The sequence below is a fragment of the Arachis duranensis genome, chromosome 6, assembly GCF_000817695.3.
Source record: "Arachis duranensis cultivar V14167 chromosome 6, aradu.V14167.gnm2.J7QH, whole genome shotgun sequence".
NCBI lineage: Eukaryota > Viridiplantae > Streptophyta > Magnoliopsida > Fabales > Fabaceae > Arachis > Arachis duranensis.
This window is the reverse complement of record NC_029777.3, coordinates 107,268,774-107,285,939: the sequence shown is the minus strand read 5'-3', so window position 1 is coordinate 107,285,939 and position 17,166 is coordinate 107,268,774. Positions and strand designations below refer to the sequence as shown.

The window sequence follows — 17,166 nt, the reverse complement described above, 5'->3', positions numbered from 1 at the left end:
ATATTTTTATAATATATATTATTATTTTAAATTTATTAATATTTAATCAAAATTATATAACCACTGTAATTCTCGTAATGATAACTATTATAATATGCGCCTAATAAAATAGGCATTAAACTATATATATATTTTAATTTTTTTTAGGCATAAATTTTAATGAGATTTAAATCTACAATTGGATACATTATATTATACAATTTCATGGGGACTAAATTAATTATCAGTTTTGCTGGACAGTTAATTTTTTAACTAATAATTATCAAATAAACAAAAGTTAAGAAATGAAAAGAAAAAATATTGATTGATTATTGCTAAAAAAAATTAATTTAATTATCAATAGATATAATATTTAATTTAGTCTCTCAACTTGTATGAAGATTTTAATTTAGTCTCTAAAATTTTAATTGCCTTTATAAATTTTGCCAACATACTCATGTTAGTTCTTGAAATAATTTTCAACATATAAACGTTAACAAATGGAACACTGTTGTGGACAGTCGGATACCATGCTAGATTATGTAAACTAATATCGTTTTGATTTTGGCACTCAACTAATCTAAAAACATCGTAAGTGGTGTTTATTAAAACTTTACTTAACAAAACAAGTGATACGACGTTATTTTTTAGCTATTTGAATGTTAAAATTAAAATTGCATTATTTTATTAGTTATAGCGTGACATGTGGTTGTCTATATCAATGCTTCATTAATATTTTTATACTAAAAATTATCTAAAAGATTAATATGAGACACGTTTTAGCTATTTGAATGTTAAAATCAAAATTGCATTATTTTATTAGTTCTAGCGTGACATATGTGTCTATATCAATGCTTCATTAATATTTTTATACTAAAAATTATCTGAAAGATTAATACGAGATAGTTTATAAAATTTAAAGACTAAATAGAAATAATTAAAATTTTAAAAATTAAATTAAAACTCATAAATTTAAAGACCAAATTAAATATTAACTCTTACTTATAACTATAATTATAATGGCTTAAATTTAATATATATTACTAGAATAATGGATCCATAGTGCATGTACTATATCATATTTTTATGAGTATTAAAGAAAGTATAATTAGAGTCAGACAATTCCTACTATTCTGTATAAAATTAAGGTAGCGTTTGTTTTAAATTACTAGAATGAAGATTGAGAGATTGAAATTCACTATCATATTTTAGTGATTTAGAGATTGGTACTAAAATTTTAGTTTTTGTTTCTAAGATTTTAATATTTCAATACCTTTAAAAAATGAAGACACAAAAAATTAAAATTTTTTGAGATAGAAACTGAAATTTTAATAATATTTTATACTTAAAATATTCTCATTTTAATTAATTAATTTTAACTTTATTCTTTATGTAAATTAAATTAAAATTTTATTCTTATTTTAATATCTATATCTCAATTTATACCAAATATAATATTAAGACTTATTTTAATTTTTGTTTTTCAATCTCAATTTTTTTAATTTCTATCTCTCTTCCAAATGTTAGTAAATGATGATGTAAATGGGGTAAAATGTATACTAAAAATGCATTAAGGTTCAATTGTGTTTATTCAACGCATTTAATTTATGGTGGAAACGACAATTATATTTGTATAAAATTGATAGTAAAAAATATTAAATAATNAAATATAAGATAAATAAATCTTTAATTAATGTATTATCTAATAATCTTTTATTATCAATTTAATATAAAAATTATTGTATGAGTCTATGCCTTAATTTAATGTGTGTGATCTTTCTATTATTGATTGCTAAAGATATATTATTTTTATGTACTATTATAGAATTAAATATTTTTTAATACGATATGATAACCACGTATAGAATAAAATACCAATAGTATGTCAAGAGTAATACTAAAACTATAAGTTACATTATTTTTCCATAAAACATGCTTCCTTCCAAAAGAATATATTATTAAGAATTTGATTAATTTGTACTATCAATGTAATACTAAATTATTTAGCAGTAAAATTTAATAATTTTTATATGTATGACTTAAAAATTTGAATAATTTTCTAAATGAATGAATTAGACTAGACAATAATATCATTAACACTAACTATAGTCTCTAGATATAGGAGCATCAAAATTAGAGCAGTAGTATATGTCTGTGACAGTGAGAACTTAGGAAAATATGTTTAACACCATTTTTATAAAGAAAATGGCAAAGAAGGTAACAATAAAATAGTGAAAAATCCATTTTGATGAACATCATTACTTTCAAAATTAACTCTATTACAGTATTACCAATGTATTAAAAACTCAATTCTTTTCTAGAATAAAGTGTAGTGATTAATTATTGAGAGTTGAGACAATGATCACATGTGCCCACAGGATTGCTTTGAAAACGAGACTTTTGGCAGATTGAGTCTACTTGATGTGAGTAAAAGATTCCCATTTTTACAATAATAGTAATTGAAATCGTACATAAATGTAGATTAAAATAGTATAATACTAATATACGGACAGCGACATTTCCATGGAAGCACAAGACACATTTCGATAGGAGCTAAAATGGATCGTAACTTGATCTCTTATTTTATAAAATCGTTATTTTTAAAATAATACAATTAGGTATTTTTTAAATATTTTTTTTCAGGTTTTAGAAGAGAAAAAAAACTAAAAAATAAATATTTTTTATTTTTTAAACAATTAATACATAAAAATAGATATTTAAATTAATTAAATAATAATAAATTTTTAAAAAGATTGATAAAAAATTAAATTTAAAAAAAAGTAGTAATATTTTTCTTTTTAAAAATGTTCAAATTCATTAAAATATATACTCTATTAATTTACAGGATTTTTTCTGTCTTACTAAAAATACTTTTCGCCCCACTAAATTACATAATCTTATACAAGTAAAAATCACATGACTATTAACTATTTCATGGCATATATAGTTATATACTCGGCTTTTCCATATTTAAAATTTTAACCTGAAATTATATCTATATTTTAAATTTATTCTATGTTTTCTCCACCAACATATTCTCTTAGTATTTTGGCTCGACTTGTTTCATCCAACAATGCAAGAACTCTAAAACAACAGTTTTTTAAACGTAGAAATGTATAGATATTATTAAAATACATTTAAGTTTCTGATTTTTTCAAAATTTGAATATATCGATTTTTTATATTTATTTGTATCTGTCAAATTCAACAAAAAATCAAGCGTAGCCCCTATTATATTGACTTACGAATGTACACACATGAGAAGATTTTAAAATGAAATGAATTAGATATGGAGATCGACGTGTCCAAATTTTTAAAAAATAAAAAAATTTTAAATATATTTTTCAATTTTCAAGAACTTAAATATCTGTAAATTAAAAAGTTAGGGATAAATTTATCATTTTTTTAAATTGTAATCTTCTCTTAATGTTAAGTAGATACCATCTTAATCTTTTATTTATTTTTGATGAAGACATCCTGTTAATTTTGTTCAACAACTAATGATATGTCTCACCTCAAGAAAAATTAATGATAAATTAATAATTGGTATTCCCAAAATCAATATAATCATATATTACTAACCAAGAAGAAGGTTTACATATAAAAGTAATAAACTAAAGGTGTATTTAGTTTACGTTTTTATTTTTAGTATTTTTTATTTTGTGAATATTGTAAAAAAAATTATTTCTTATTTTCATCTCTTATTTTTATTTTGTTTTCACAAAATCTAAAAAATAAAAATACTAAAAACAAAAACAAAAACAAAAAATAAGAATATAAATCAAACACACCCTAATCTTTTAAAACCAAAATTATTGCACCCAATAATATGTAAATAATTTTGATCTAAGGTGAAGATTAAATATTAATTATTAATCATTAATTTTAGCTGTAAATGGCATTGTATGTATAAATTTTTTCTATAATATAAGGAAAATTAAATAGATAGGAGATTGATTGATTGAATGGTTGTTAGCATTTTGCAACATAGGAATGTTAGATGCTCTGATTGTGATACAAATTAGATAAGGACAAGCCATTCATTGGGGTGCACTGCAGAAGCAGAAAATTAGTGTTTTTTAAGGCATAAAAACATACTAATAAGTTAAATTAAAATATTAATAATCATGCATATGGAATAAAGCATATAATATAATAATAGTGACAACCCCACCAATTGGGATGAAGCATTGTAGCCAAATAAAAATGACCGTACAATATAGTATCTAATTCATAGCTTTTAGAATATGCCATAAGCCACATGGAGATGCTTCATCAATCACACTTTCTTAGCAAAATATCTTCAGTCTTAGACTTGAGTTAGAGTTGGCTTGCAACTAAAAAGGGAAAAAGTGGCAAAAAATAAAAATAAAAGCATACTTCAGCATTTCTTATTTGCTGCGTGGTATAATATAATGTAAGAATAAATGGACAATAAATTTTGAAGAAGCAAAATTTTGTGTTGTGATATAAAATTATAATCTGTGTAGAATAAATGATTGAGTTTTATACTTTTATTATAAAAGTTAATTATATAATTAATAGAAGAGTAATGATTGGGAGTATATCATATTATGAAACCGTTCATTTCAAAAATTTAAGTTTTTAGAAGAAGATAATATTAATTGTTATATCTCTAATATATCAAAGTTTTTTTTGTCTTTTATTATAAAAAACCTTAGTTTTTCTTTTTTTGTGATTAAGAAAAAATATAACATAGGACAATTGTTTTTCTTTTCATGAAAAAAATTTGAAAACAATTGATTTATAAATTATAATTATGTTACAATGACTTAAATATATCAATTGACAAAATGAATATAATATATTCAGTTAAAATTTTTATATGATTAAATAAATTATCAATTAATATATTATTAATTTAATATTATGAAAAAAATAGATGAATGAAAATATTTAATTTTTATTTGCAATCGTGACACCGATCATATTTTTTTTTGTAATTGAATCTTTACTTTTTACACAAATTTTCAGTTTAAGTCCCTACAAAATATACCTAGGAGTATTATTTTTTTTTTAATAATAAAGACCTAATTAACAAATTTTAAAAAGAATAAGGACTTGGTTACAAATTTATAAAGTATAAAGACCTATTTGCAAATTTAGTAATTTATAGGAATTTCCGATTAATTAAACCAAAAATAGACTCGAAAGTAAAATTAAAAATCATTGAGAAACATGTAAAAACTATATACAGCAATAATGTCCGAAGAAATTGGATCATAAACAAGAAAAATACAAGACAGGTCATGAGATGAACTGATTCATGGAAGATCACATGCAATCTTGCAGTCGAAGGTATTATTTTGACAATTTGTTGTCTATATGGACCAACCTTTGTCTGCAGTAACTGTTTACGGCTATCCCCAATAATACAATATGCTACCTATATATATATATATATATATATTCGGATCATAAATAATATGGATTAGTCAAGTGGTTAATATTTTATTATTAAAGTCCAAAATTTGAGATTTTATAAATGTAATTATTTTCGTTGAGAGACTCACTCATTAGAGTCAAATGTGTTTGATTCAAATCAGGCACATATTAGATACACATAATCAAATGAAAAGAGTCAAAAGGTCTTAAATACGAAAAACAATGTTTTTTTTTCAATTTCTGAAATTAATTCAAAATGTCACATTATCTCAATCTTTTTTTTTATGAAAGAAATAATTAAGTATAATTTGTTAATTTTTTCAATACAATCCTATGAAAGAAAAACCAAATCGGCAATTTCTAATAAATTTTATAAACAAAATGTTTTTTTAGACCAAATAAGCTGTGGAGCTTGAGGGAAAAGAATTAAGGTGAACTTTATGGTGTCTTTGTTATGGTGCTTAAATTGTCTAACTTATCTTTTAAAGTAAAAAATAAAATGTTTAAAATAAAAAATAAATTACGTAAAATTTATTAAATATTATTTGTTTATCCTTTTTAGTAACTTAGGTACAATGTGATAGGCACTATAGCATTCACCAAGAGTTAAAAGGAAAAGACAAATGAAAGACAATTAGACAAGAATAATTTGAAGTGAAAAATCAACTACCAGCCATAAGATTGAAGCTGTAACATAAGTCACTTTCATTAGTCTATTCTGCACTCATTTCTGAACTATAATATCTGATTGAATTTATGTTTGTCCAAAAGGAACTTATGGCAATAAAAGGAAAAGAATCATGGTCAAAACAGAACAAATTTACATAAAATTATGGACACAAGTAAATTTATACATACTAGTAGGTAGTCTATACCTAATAGCTAGAAACTTATGGTGAGTTTGCGAGTGGCTTTGAAAAGGAATCGATGGAAAGGAATTGCTCAATGAGTAGAGTGAAATTCGCTTTACTCATCGAACCATTCTCTTCCTTCGCTTTCTCTCCAAAATATCAACCTCCAAGATCAAATTTTTAGGTAATTGACCTTTAACAACCTGTGATGATGAAATTTCTTTTAGATGCAATTCACATGTAGTGCATGAACTTCAATTCAGCAGCTATACCAAAAAGGCAATCATGATCCCCCAATTCTTGTAAGGTGTGCAATTATTGGGGTCCAATAATGCAAAAACTTGGTTGCATTTGTGATTTGTCAATTTTCTTTGACTAGCCAAAAAATTAGTGGGGACCGGAAGGACGACATCTCTTCTCCTTGCTTGTCAATCTACTTATTAAGACTGCGACAATGAAAACAGGTACAGGATCAGTATTCTGCAAGAACTAGATTCGCGACCGAATAGGTTTAACGACTCCTCCATGTTGTGTGTGCTTAGATTTATTTGTGTCTTTATCATTATGAGACTTGATAAACTCCAAGACTATGCTGGTTAACTCATCTTGATGATGTGTAAATTCGTGATCGGCTCCTTCTACAATGTGCAGTTCATGGTTAGATATGAACTTATCGAAATCTAGAGCATCTCCGGAGGGTACAGTTTCATCCTTGGATCCATGAACTGTTAGCACTCTGTACATCAACATTGAAGTGTGACTACCATGATAAACCTAGAACATGAAGGATTTGACTTTGTCAATGAATATTTCTTTTACATGTTATAACAATTAAGAAACAATACCTGCAATCTTGAGGAATTAATAGGCAAGCAAGATGAGTAATAGTGGATAGGCGATCCATCAAACTTTCTTCAGTAACACGATATATAATGTTCCCTATCACAAAACAGAACATGTTGATCAGGGTAGTTGAAATAAATTGACAACACGAAAAATGCAAGCACCGTCCAAAGAAGCTGATTTTAGATGCTTTTTGATAGCGACTATGCTATAACATCACAAGGAAGCTTGAAAGTTTGATGATAAGGAGACATGTTGATGAAGAAATATCACAATTCGCTACCATGACTGGAAATTATTAAAACAGAAATAGCAGACAGCCAGTCGCATCTGACTCAAAATAATTGTGCCGACCAATGGCAAAGAAGCAAGAGGAAAATTGACCATGACTTTCTGATTTAAAAATGACAAATAAATAGATGAATATCACTTGAACATGATTACCTTTCATTACTCACCTCTTCTATTTTTTACATCAATAAATCCATCTTGTTTGATTCGTTTCACAAAATTTTCGCCCAAACGACCTTCCATGCCCTTCAATAGATTAAACCGGCCAGAAATGTTGACAATAGTATAAACATCCTTATATTTTGAGGCGTATAACAGTGCCACGTTACCCCCTGCAGAAACCTTTACTATGAACATCTTTATAGATTGTCTGTTCAGTCCCTAACAACTACTTACAGTTTCATATGTTTCACATAGTATGCATAATTGTAATGTAACCTTTACTATGACCAACAATTGCTGTAATTACAAATTTCTGCTCTCGAAAGTGTTGAATGACAGCGCGCATGTCTTCAACTTCTCTGTAGTAGTTACCATACTGAAATGAACCTTCACTTTCCCTAGAAGACAATAAAATGAATTATCAAGAAACAAATCAATCTTGTAAGTTATATATTGCATGGAAACATTTATATATTCAACTTTAAAATAGATTGACCCCTTTCTTTTTAGTGTCTCTTAATTACCTTCAGTCCCAGTTTCTTTCAGAAAAGAGAGAGCCATGATTGGACAAAAATATATTATCAGCATATAAGAGGGCATATAAACAAAATATCATGGTAATGAGCAATCTATGATGCTCTCTGAGTTACTCATTATTCTTGGAGCATAAGCCATCATGCTGATCTAATAATAAACAAAAGAATATGATACACAACTAAGTCAAACTATATATTTATATTTATTCACTAAACAAATTATTAATATACATCATATAATTAAACATTTTATATTCTTCACACAGATGCTTAGTACGTACCCATTTCCAGAAAAATCAAAGCGGAAGGCACTAATTCCATCATTTTCAATAGCAGCAGCAAGGTTCACCATTGGAATCCTTTCCTGATAAAAGTGTATTATGATATTCAGAAACCTTAAAATTTCAGCAGTATATTAACAGAAAGTAATGTCAATTGCTATTAGATAATTTAATCACTCCCCTATAGCAGAGCTCAAATTAGCTTCATACAATGAATTATTAAAAATAAGAAAACACCTTGGAAGATTGGAAGCCATGGCAGATAATAACAAGTTGTGTGGATTCAGCATCGTGTAAAATCCCCACAAGATTTTCGCCATGGTAGTTTCGTATAATTATTCTCCGCTTCTCACTTACTGCAAAAGAATAAATTGGATCGTCCAATTTCAACATTTCATTGCATAATCATTAGATATGAGATCATATTATTAAGAAGGAAACTAATTCGTACCTTTTCGCATGATAGCTTTCGATTTCGTATGTTCCTGGAAAGGTTTAGGGTTCCTCCGCAATAATAATGGAGGTTGTACTTGTACTTTAATCAACCATTTATTGTATTTAGTATTATTAGAAACTTCAAAATGTTCTTTTTATTTTGATATTTTTAATAAGTGGATACTTGCTTGTTTAAATCCTAATTATTAAGTTACTATTTTTTAAAATGTTTTCCATGACTTAGCTTACTTAGAACTGGAAAATCCAGTTTTATAATTGTGGCTCTAGTAACTCCTAAATGTAATTATTATTATGGAAATCCTCTCAATTTCTTTGTAGATTAAATACTAGTATAAAATCTACCACAATTGTCAACGATATAACTCAAATGACATAATCTTTCTATATACCTCTAGAGATCGTGAGTTAGAGTTTCAATTTGCAAAGCACCTGAGAAAAGTTGTCAATTCAATTGTGCTTTTATGAAAGTAAAGGTTGATGATGGAGAGGAAAATTTCAATCTTTTTGAATCTTCTAAGACAACCTACTTTATAGAAAGAACATTATCAAATTATTGAGTACAACAAATCAACAGTTCTATTTTGCAGAGTAACATTTGATTGCTTTTGTTTCTTTTGCTTTTCTCTTCCTCTTAAAAAAAGAAAAGAAAAAATATATATCAACGGTTCTATTCTAGAAGAGCTTCTACACAGTTTACATGAACTTTGCTCCTGGGTGCATAAAATCCCAGAAACACCAAATAAATGCTATCTATACATTTCATCTGGTAACTGCCACTGTATTCGTCCTGCTAAGATCTGCTCTGCACTTCGACCATGTGCGGCTGCTGCTGCTGCTGCTGTTTCTGGGATCTAACTTGAGCAAGAAGTGTTCTTATCTGAGTTCCTGAAAGGGTCTCATGTTCAAGAAGAGCATTTGCAAGAGCATGGAGTTCCTTGTTGTGAGTGGTTAGAATTGTTTTTGCATTGTTGTAAGCTCTCTCCAAGAAATGCTTCACCTCTTTCTCAATAAGAAGCCTTGTCTCTGAGCTCATGCTTCTCCCATCATCATTGTAATTGTGAGTGGCAAGTCCAGTCTCCTTTCCCATACCATATTTAGTAATCATTTCCCTTGCTAGCTTAGTCGCCTGCTTGAGGTCGGACGACGCGCCAGCAGTAACTTCGTTTGCCCCGAAAATGAGCTCTTCTGCTACCCGGCCTCCCATGCAAACATCAAGCCGGGCAAGCATCTGTTTACGGGATATGCTGGTCTCATCCTTCTCGGGTAATTGAGTAACCATGCCGAGGGCCATCCCTCGGGGAACTATTGTCGCCTTGTGAACGGGAAGGGCCCCATCGGTGTGAATGGCCACAAGGGCATGGCCACCCTCATGGTAAGCAGTCAACTTTCGCGATTCCTCAGATATGATGGCTGTCTTGCGTTCACTTCCCATCATGATCTTGTCCTTTGCATACTCTAAATCGGCCATGGTCACAGCTTTAGCACCGTCCATTGCAGCCTTAAGGGCGCCTACATTAACCAAGTTTGCAAGGTCAGCACCAGAGAACCCAGGTGTTCCTCGAGCAATGACCATCAAATCAACATCATCAGCCATCATAACCTATAGTTGATTGAAACAAAAATCCAGCACAATGTGATGTTTGCAGCATACTTTAGCCGACACGATAACAACTTTAAGAAAACAAGATCCTAGATTCCTAGCTGGCCATTGGCTAGGTCATGGTTGGCGAAAATTGGTGAAACAACCAAATAAGACGCATTCTTTGCAGGAATAATTACCTTTGACATGTGCGACTCCAAAATCTGCCGTCTTCCTTCTACATCTGGATTGGGAACAACAACATGGCGATCAAATCGACCAGGTCTCACCAAAGCCTTATCCAATGACTCTGGAAAATTAGTTGCTCCAATCACAATTGTGCCTTCATTTTGTTTGAATCCATCTAACTCAACCAGCAATTGATTTAATGTCATCTTCATGTAAGTTTGGTCCTTCGCACTTCGGTTCCCTCCAATAGCATCTATCTCGTCAATGAAGATTATAGAAGGTGATCGCTTCCTAGCAGCGGAAAAAAGATCCCTGACCCTTCGTGCACCTACACCCACGTACATCTCATCAAATTCGCTTCCACTGCTTGAGAAGAAAGGAACCCCAGCCTCTCCGGCTATAGCTCTAGCCAACATAGTTTTTCCAGTTCCAGGTGGACCAACAAGCAACACTCCTTTTGGAAGCTTACCACCAAGCCGAGTAAAGCGCTGACACAAGAAAAAGATATGATCAACAACCAAATGGAATAATTGATCAAAATAGCTCACAACATGTATCAACCAATACACATAAAATTGATATTCAGAAACAGTAAACCATATCCATACATAGAAATTTTAATCATCTAGCTTCGGAACAAGATAGGTACTCATGAGCTAGGGAGAACGGAGCATGATAAGGCAGAGACGTCTACCTTAGGATCCCGGAGGTAGTGAACAATTTCTTCCAGCTCTGCCTTTGCCTCGTCAACACCTTTTACATCATTAAATCTTGTACTTGACTCCATGCTGGGTAGCACTCCTTCATGTTCACCAAGCCCTAGGAATGCAAAAGGTAAACTTAAGAGCACATCAACAGATTCGGATTTGATAAAGAAAAATCATACGAGGTCATGTATAAATACCTTGACCAACTCCTTTATCCTCTACGAGAGCTCCTGCACCCGAAATCAACAAAAAAACAACTACAATGGACCTAAATGCACGCCATAGTCGATCTTTAAAACTCGCCGCTTCTGTAGCCACCATATGAACGGGTGAACTTGCAGTCCCAAGAATTCTCTCTCTTGCAGGTGTTCCCAGATTTCTAAAAGCAGAGAAACCACCTATACTTTCTTGCCCCCGCATATTTCTAAGAGAAGAGAAGCCATCTATGCTTTCTTCCTCCCTCACTGCATTGGGCATACCTGAAAATTCCAAATTTCTGATGGCATAAGATAACACACTTGAAACAAGTACATGAAACTATTCATTAAATATAGTTTTCATTTTCCATCCTAGTAAATCACATTATTTTCTTAGCCTCTTGCGTGTGCGCTTTCAAATAACGTAAGAAATATGTTCACAAGATGAAAAGGATAATACGCAGGGCATGGGGGACAAGGGATCCTCAATAACCATCGAAAGACGAAAGCTTTGCAGAGAGATACATCTCTTAAAAGATTGCACACCTTGCACCAAAAAGAAACAAGACTACGTGTTGCTTGTTGAGTGTTTGATATTGAAAAACTTACACTCCAACCAAATACCCCCAAATAATGGATAGACAGCAAAAAAATGCTAAGTTTTACTAAAAGATTATGAAACATTATGTCTAAACATCTGCAGAAAAGAAGAGATAGACCAAAATATGGTCTCATATAATTGAGCAAGGTTCAGTAAACCAAGTCAAGATTAATGAATCAAAAGCATAGGCACAAATAACCATGAAAAAGTTAGCAGTCTAGCCAAATAATCACCTCTTCTCAATGTCTTCAATAATTCACTTTCATCCAGCCTATCAACTTTAACTAATGCTTTAATATATTCGGAAAGTGCTGAAGGATTAGCATGCAGAGATGGCTGACTTTCAAATAACCTAATTACAGCTTCAGGTTCATTTCGATGGTAAAGTTCTTTCAGATGAGAAATTTCAACAGCTTCATCTGCATCACGTATTCGACGGTTGAAATCGCCAACATAGCTGGACTTGAATCTCTCCTGGGTGGGCAAAAGCCTATTCCCTACCAAAAAATTGAAAGTAAGATCAGTTAACGGAAACTAAAGGACATGAGGGACACAACATCCAAGTACTTTTTGTTCAAATGAATAATACAACAAACACAACTAAACCTTGTCCTATTAATAAGGCATCATCGATAATAAGCCATTGGCATCTTGAACATAGGAAAATAGGCATAGATCAAAATCAAATAATCTGGCAACACATTGAATCTCAAAAGGTAATTCCTAAAGAAACATAATACGGATAGAAAAGGCTATGCTGTAATAAGGAAAGCAATAATAATAATACTACATTTAGAAAAAGATCAAAAGAAATTCACTGTAGGACTAACACAGGATAGGAACATGCGATTTCTACCTGCACAATCTCTGAACTTATTAATGGAAAAATGGCCTCTAAGAAACAAATGTTTTGCCTGTCCAAATTCTAATTGTCGCCTTGAAACCTGTAAAAGTAAATTACAAAATTTATATGCAAAGGGTACAAGATATGAGATATAAATTATATATGCAACGAGATTCAATAAAAAGCGCACCATATAATTGGTCAATAATTACTGCACAAGTATGTCATGCTTAAAACTACCTGACTCTAATACTAACACACAAAAAAAGTTAAATAATCCCTTCACTTGAAAAGACGAAAATTCTTTAAACCTATGTTACGGGCCTAAGTGTTTACTTGTTTGAACTTTGAAGCAGACGTATAAACCCGGATTGATGAAAGTAATAGGTGTAACCACTAAAAATTTAGGTTTTTAAGACATGGTTTAGGAAATGACACTATAGCATCATCTGATCTATAATTCTATATAGCCGACTCCGCTTAGGTATTCTCGGTTATTGTTTTTGAAACATTTAATTGTATTCGCATTTCAGAGTTCATGTGTAGCTGCTCTAAATTTTCAGAAAGGGAATACACGGTACTGGCAGTTGGCACCATCAGTTTTTGGGTTAATTTGAGCTGCATTGTTAGCATTACAAACTCAAATTCTCTACCATTCCCTTAAAGCAAAACAATAATAAAAGATGAATACTAATGTGCATCAAATTAAAAACCAGCTTTCAGAAGCTGATACTTGAATTGGGAACCCCCAGAAGACCTTCATTTCGAAGTCAAAACAAACAACCCATCCACAAATGATCATATAACCCAACAAGCAATCTTAAACATGGTGTAATAAAAACAATAATAAACCATTTAAAAAAAAAACTTTTTCCCTATCATTTCTGATATCTCCAATATATTTAGTTCAATGTTATTATGATTATTGGTTAGCAGAAAGAAAAGTTTGCAACTTTATAACCCTGAATCAAAATCCACTAGACCCATTGTCCATCCCAATGCACAGAATCAATAAAACAAATAAAAGAGAATTGGGTACCAATACCAATAATTGAAAAAAGAAAATTAGGGTTAATATAGGAAAAGTTACCTGCGTTAATAAAGGCCTCCAAGCCATGAGTGATTATTGGATGAAGAGAAAGAAGAAGGTGTGTGTCTGAATTGAAGTGAAAAAAATTGAAACGTCAAGTGAAGAGAAGAGAAGAGAAGGTTAATAATAAACGTTGGTCAAAGGGGGGTGTGACTTTGTTGTTAGAGCGTGACCTTCTCTGCCCTCCTTGTCTGGGACGCCATTCAGCAAATTTCTCTTCCCACCATTTTCTTAGGCACTCGTGGCTTTCCAGTTTCCACTTCCATGTCTTGTGTCACTTTTTTTTTATTTCTTTAAAAAAAATTTCTCTTTTTGGGCTTGTCTTTGTTTATTTTATTATGTGAAAATTATTTTTTTAAGAAAAAAATCTTTAAAAAAATATAAATTGTAACTTTTTAAAAAAGATATTTTTATATTTTTTTTTAGTACTTTTACTATTAAAAATTTATTAAATATAAAAAAATATTTTATTAAAAAAGATTTTTTATCAATTTAATGGCATTCAAATAAACACAATATTTGCATAGAAAAAACTTTTAGGGTTTTATATTTTTGCTTACCAAAGGGATGTATTTTGGGTCGAACAAGATCCTGAAGGATTGATAGTTTTTTCAAGTAAAAGTTTCAAAAAATATGACCACTCACATGAATTTTATTTTTACGTGAAGAAGATGATAGTTATTTTTGTAAAAAATATTTTTATGTGAAGATAATATTATAAATTATTAGATAATTTAGCCAAATATATTCAGTTAGACTATCTAACCGTTTACATTATTATTATTTTCACATAAGATGCTTTCATAAAAAAATTTAGATGAATATCATTTAATGATTTTTATTTATTGTTTTTATTGTAAGACAGGTTCATATGAGTATAAAAAAAACTAAAGAACTCCTAGGCTACACGAGGATCTGATATAACCTAAAATTCTATCCGATTTGCATTGTACTCGTCGGATCGGATCGGATATAATATCTGCATTTTTTTTTATGTCCGATCCGCATATTTGCGGAACAGATCGGATCGGATCAAATATCGGGTATATCCGCATAATTAAAAAAAAACTATTTTAAATTTTTGTTTGGCTATTTTTACAAAAAAATATCTAGAAAATTTATTTTTTATTTGTTTAAGTCTATTTACTCTTAAAATATTATCAATAATAATTTTTTCGAATAATAAAAACAAAATAATAACACAAGATTTAAGTTTAATTATTCTAAGTTGAAGTACAACATAAAAAATTAAAAACAAAATATCATAAAATTCATAAAATAACACACTAAAATTCATATTACATTAAGGTTTACTTTTTTAAATTATGCTATTTATATGTGATGTGCGGATATGCGAATTTGCGGATCGGATCCGCGGATATCACTGCCGAATCTGCAATTCGATCCGATCCGATGGCTCTGCGAATTGGATAATATCCACAAAATTCAGATCAGATGCGAATAATTACTGCGAATATGCGGATATTATCCGATCCATGTGCAATCCTAAAAACTCCTCTGCTCAAGGGATTTGTTGGTACACAAATGTTTGATACTTATGACTAAAAAAAAAAAAAAACGTTTGACACTAATGTTTGTGCCAAAATCTACGGTCGTTAGATCTATGTTTTGGGGAACCATGCACAAATGAGTTTAACCGAATGAATTAAGATTTATTTTGGTCTTGACTTTTAACCATGCTTAGATTTATGCCTTAATTTTATAACAATGAATCAAGTTGATTTAACATATACTTTACATATGCAGTTAACTACCACTATAGTAGTTTAATGCCAATCTGAAATTGCACTAAAGACATAGAACTACTTTATTGGTTTTTTAAGAAAAATAAAAAAAAACAACAAAAACTTAATTTCTGTATGTTAAGTAGATTAACGATAAATAAATCAGCCTATATCATTATAAAACTCAATAACCAAATTGAACCTTATCTGATCTCTCTATATACACGAGTCTTTGAGAGTGGTTTATTGGACAAAAAAAAAAGAGTGAGTAATAATTATGTATTAACATATAAGTAAATAATATTATATTAATAATATTATTATTTAGTGTTAGTTAGACATGTGTTTTTTAAGAAGTCTAAAGTAGGGGTGTGCATGGGTCGGGTAAAATCAGGTTTGATGTGATCCAGACTCAATCCAAAATATATATCGGGCCTATTTATTAGATCCGAATCCGATCATAAACCCGATGAAATCTATACACTTTTGGTCTACGATTATACCGGGTGAAAACCCGGCCGTTAACATTACATTACCTTGATACCTTCTTATAAGCTAGCATGTGAAAATATCAAAATTTCCAAAACTCCAACCATTATTTGATATCGTAAAATTCTCTTAGAAAAATATAACAAGAACCAACTCTTCTCTAAAATTAAAACATAACCATAATTAATATTAATATTATCTAATAACACTAAATATTTAAATCAAGTTTTCACCCGCAACTAAGTTTTTACCTGCAACTAATGACTTGATTACTTGATGATTATATTGCCCGCTATTACAACCAAACATTATTTTGTCAAGTTGCCAAATCTCTCATAGACTCCTTCCTCGGAGAAAAATCAAATTTGTCTTGTTAATAGTGCAAAATTTGTCATATGTCCATTGGCATTATTTGCATACTTTTGATAGATAGATAGCTGCACAACAAAATGGAAGTTTGTTTTGATCGTCTTTCCCAGCTGAATGCTCCTCCCGTTATTAGAAAGAGAAATATTTGGTAATAAAAAAAATATAAATTTAATTATAATATATTAATAGTGTATATTATATTTATTTTTTTAAATGATCATTTATACCGTTAATATAAATATAAAAAGTAATTATTTTTATTAATATAATATTACTTAATTATAAGATGTATTTATAAAATTATTTTATACTGATAATATATCAAAATTAAATTTACAAAATATTAACAAAAAATTTTTAAAATTTATTATTTTTTACTTTATTTAATATATCTTATAATAAATAAATGCTAAATAAAGTAACTAATTTAAACTGATTATTTTTTATTTCTCTAATATTATTGTATTAGAAATTAATTGTGTGTTGATTGATAAGCATTAACATGGCTATTAACTCATTCTTTTTATAAATTAAAGATGTATAATAATTATA

The 17,166-nt window shown here is 29.5% G+C and overlaps 2 protein-coding genes across 5 annotated transcripts; both read right to left on the bottom strand.

The window, feature by feature from the left end:
- Positions 1 to 6,101: 6,101 nt before the first annotated feature.
- Positions 6,102 to 8,936, bottom strand: LOC107495582 (uncharacterized). Of its 4 annotated transcripts, none has more exons than XM_052262852.1 (7): positions 8,800 to 8,936; positions 8,586 to 8,704; positions 8,349 to 8,462; positions 7,808 to 7,929; positions 7,537 to 7,701; positions 7,081 to 7,174; positions 6,102 to 6,971 (listed from the first exon to the last, which is right to left on the bottom strand). In XM_052262852.1, exons 2-7 carry the CDS (start codon positions 8,666 to 8,668, stop codon positions 6,725 to 6,727), a joined length of 825 nt encoding a protein of 274 aa, XP_052118812.1. In that variant the 5' UTR covers positions 8,669 to 8,704; positions 8,800 to 8,936; the 3' UTR covers positions 6,102 to 6,724. The 4 variants fall into 4 exon arrangements, 3 of the variants coding, with proteins under 3 accessions (XP_052118812.1, XP_015972218.1, XP_015972219.1); XM_016116732.3 differs by having other exon boundaries at positions 8,349 to 8,431; XM_016116733.3 differs by having other exon boundaries at positions 6,862 to 7,009; positions 8,349 to 8,431.
- A 658-nt stretch (positions 8,937 to 9,594) lies between these two features.
- On the bottom strand, positions 9,595 to 14,262 carry LOC107495581 (ATP-dependent zinc metalloprotease FTSH 4, mitochondrial). Its single transcript, XM_016116731.3, has 7 exons — positions 14,012 to 14,262; positions 12,934 to 13,021; positions 12,311 to 12,574; positions 11,477 to 11,758; positions 11,267 to 11,391; positions 10,584 to 11,060; positions 9,595 to 10,404 (listed from the first exon to the last, which is right to left on the bottom strand). Exons 1-7 carry the CDS (start codon positions 14,036 to 14,038, stop codon positions 9,595 to 9,597), a joined length of 2,073 nt encoding a protein of 690 aa, XP_015972217.1. The 5' UTR covers positions 14,039 to 14,262.
- Between the last annotated feature and the right edge of the window lie 2,904 nt (positions 14,263 to 17,166).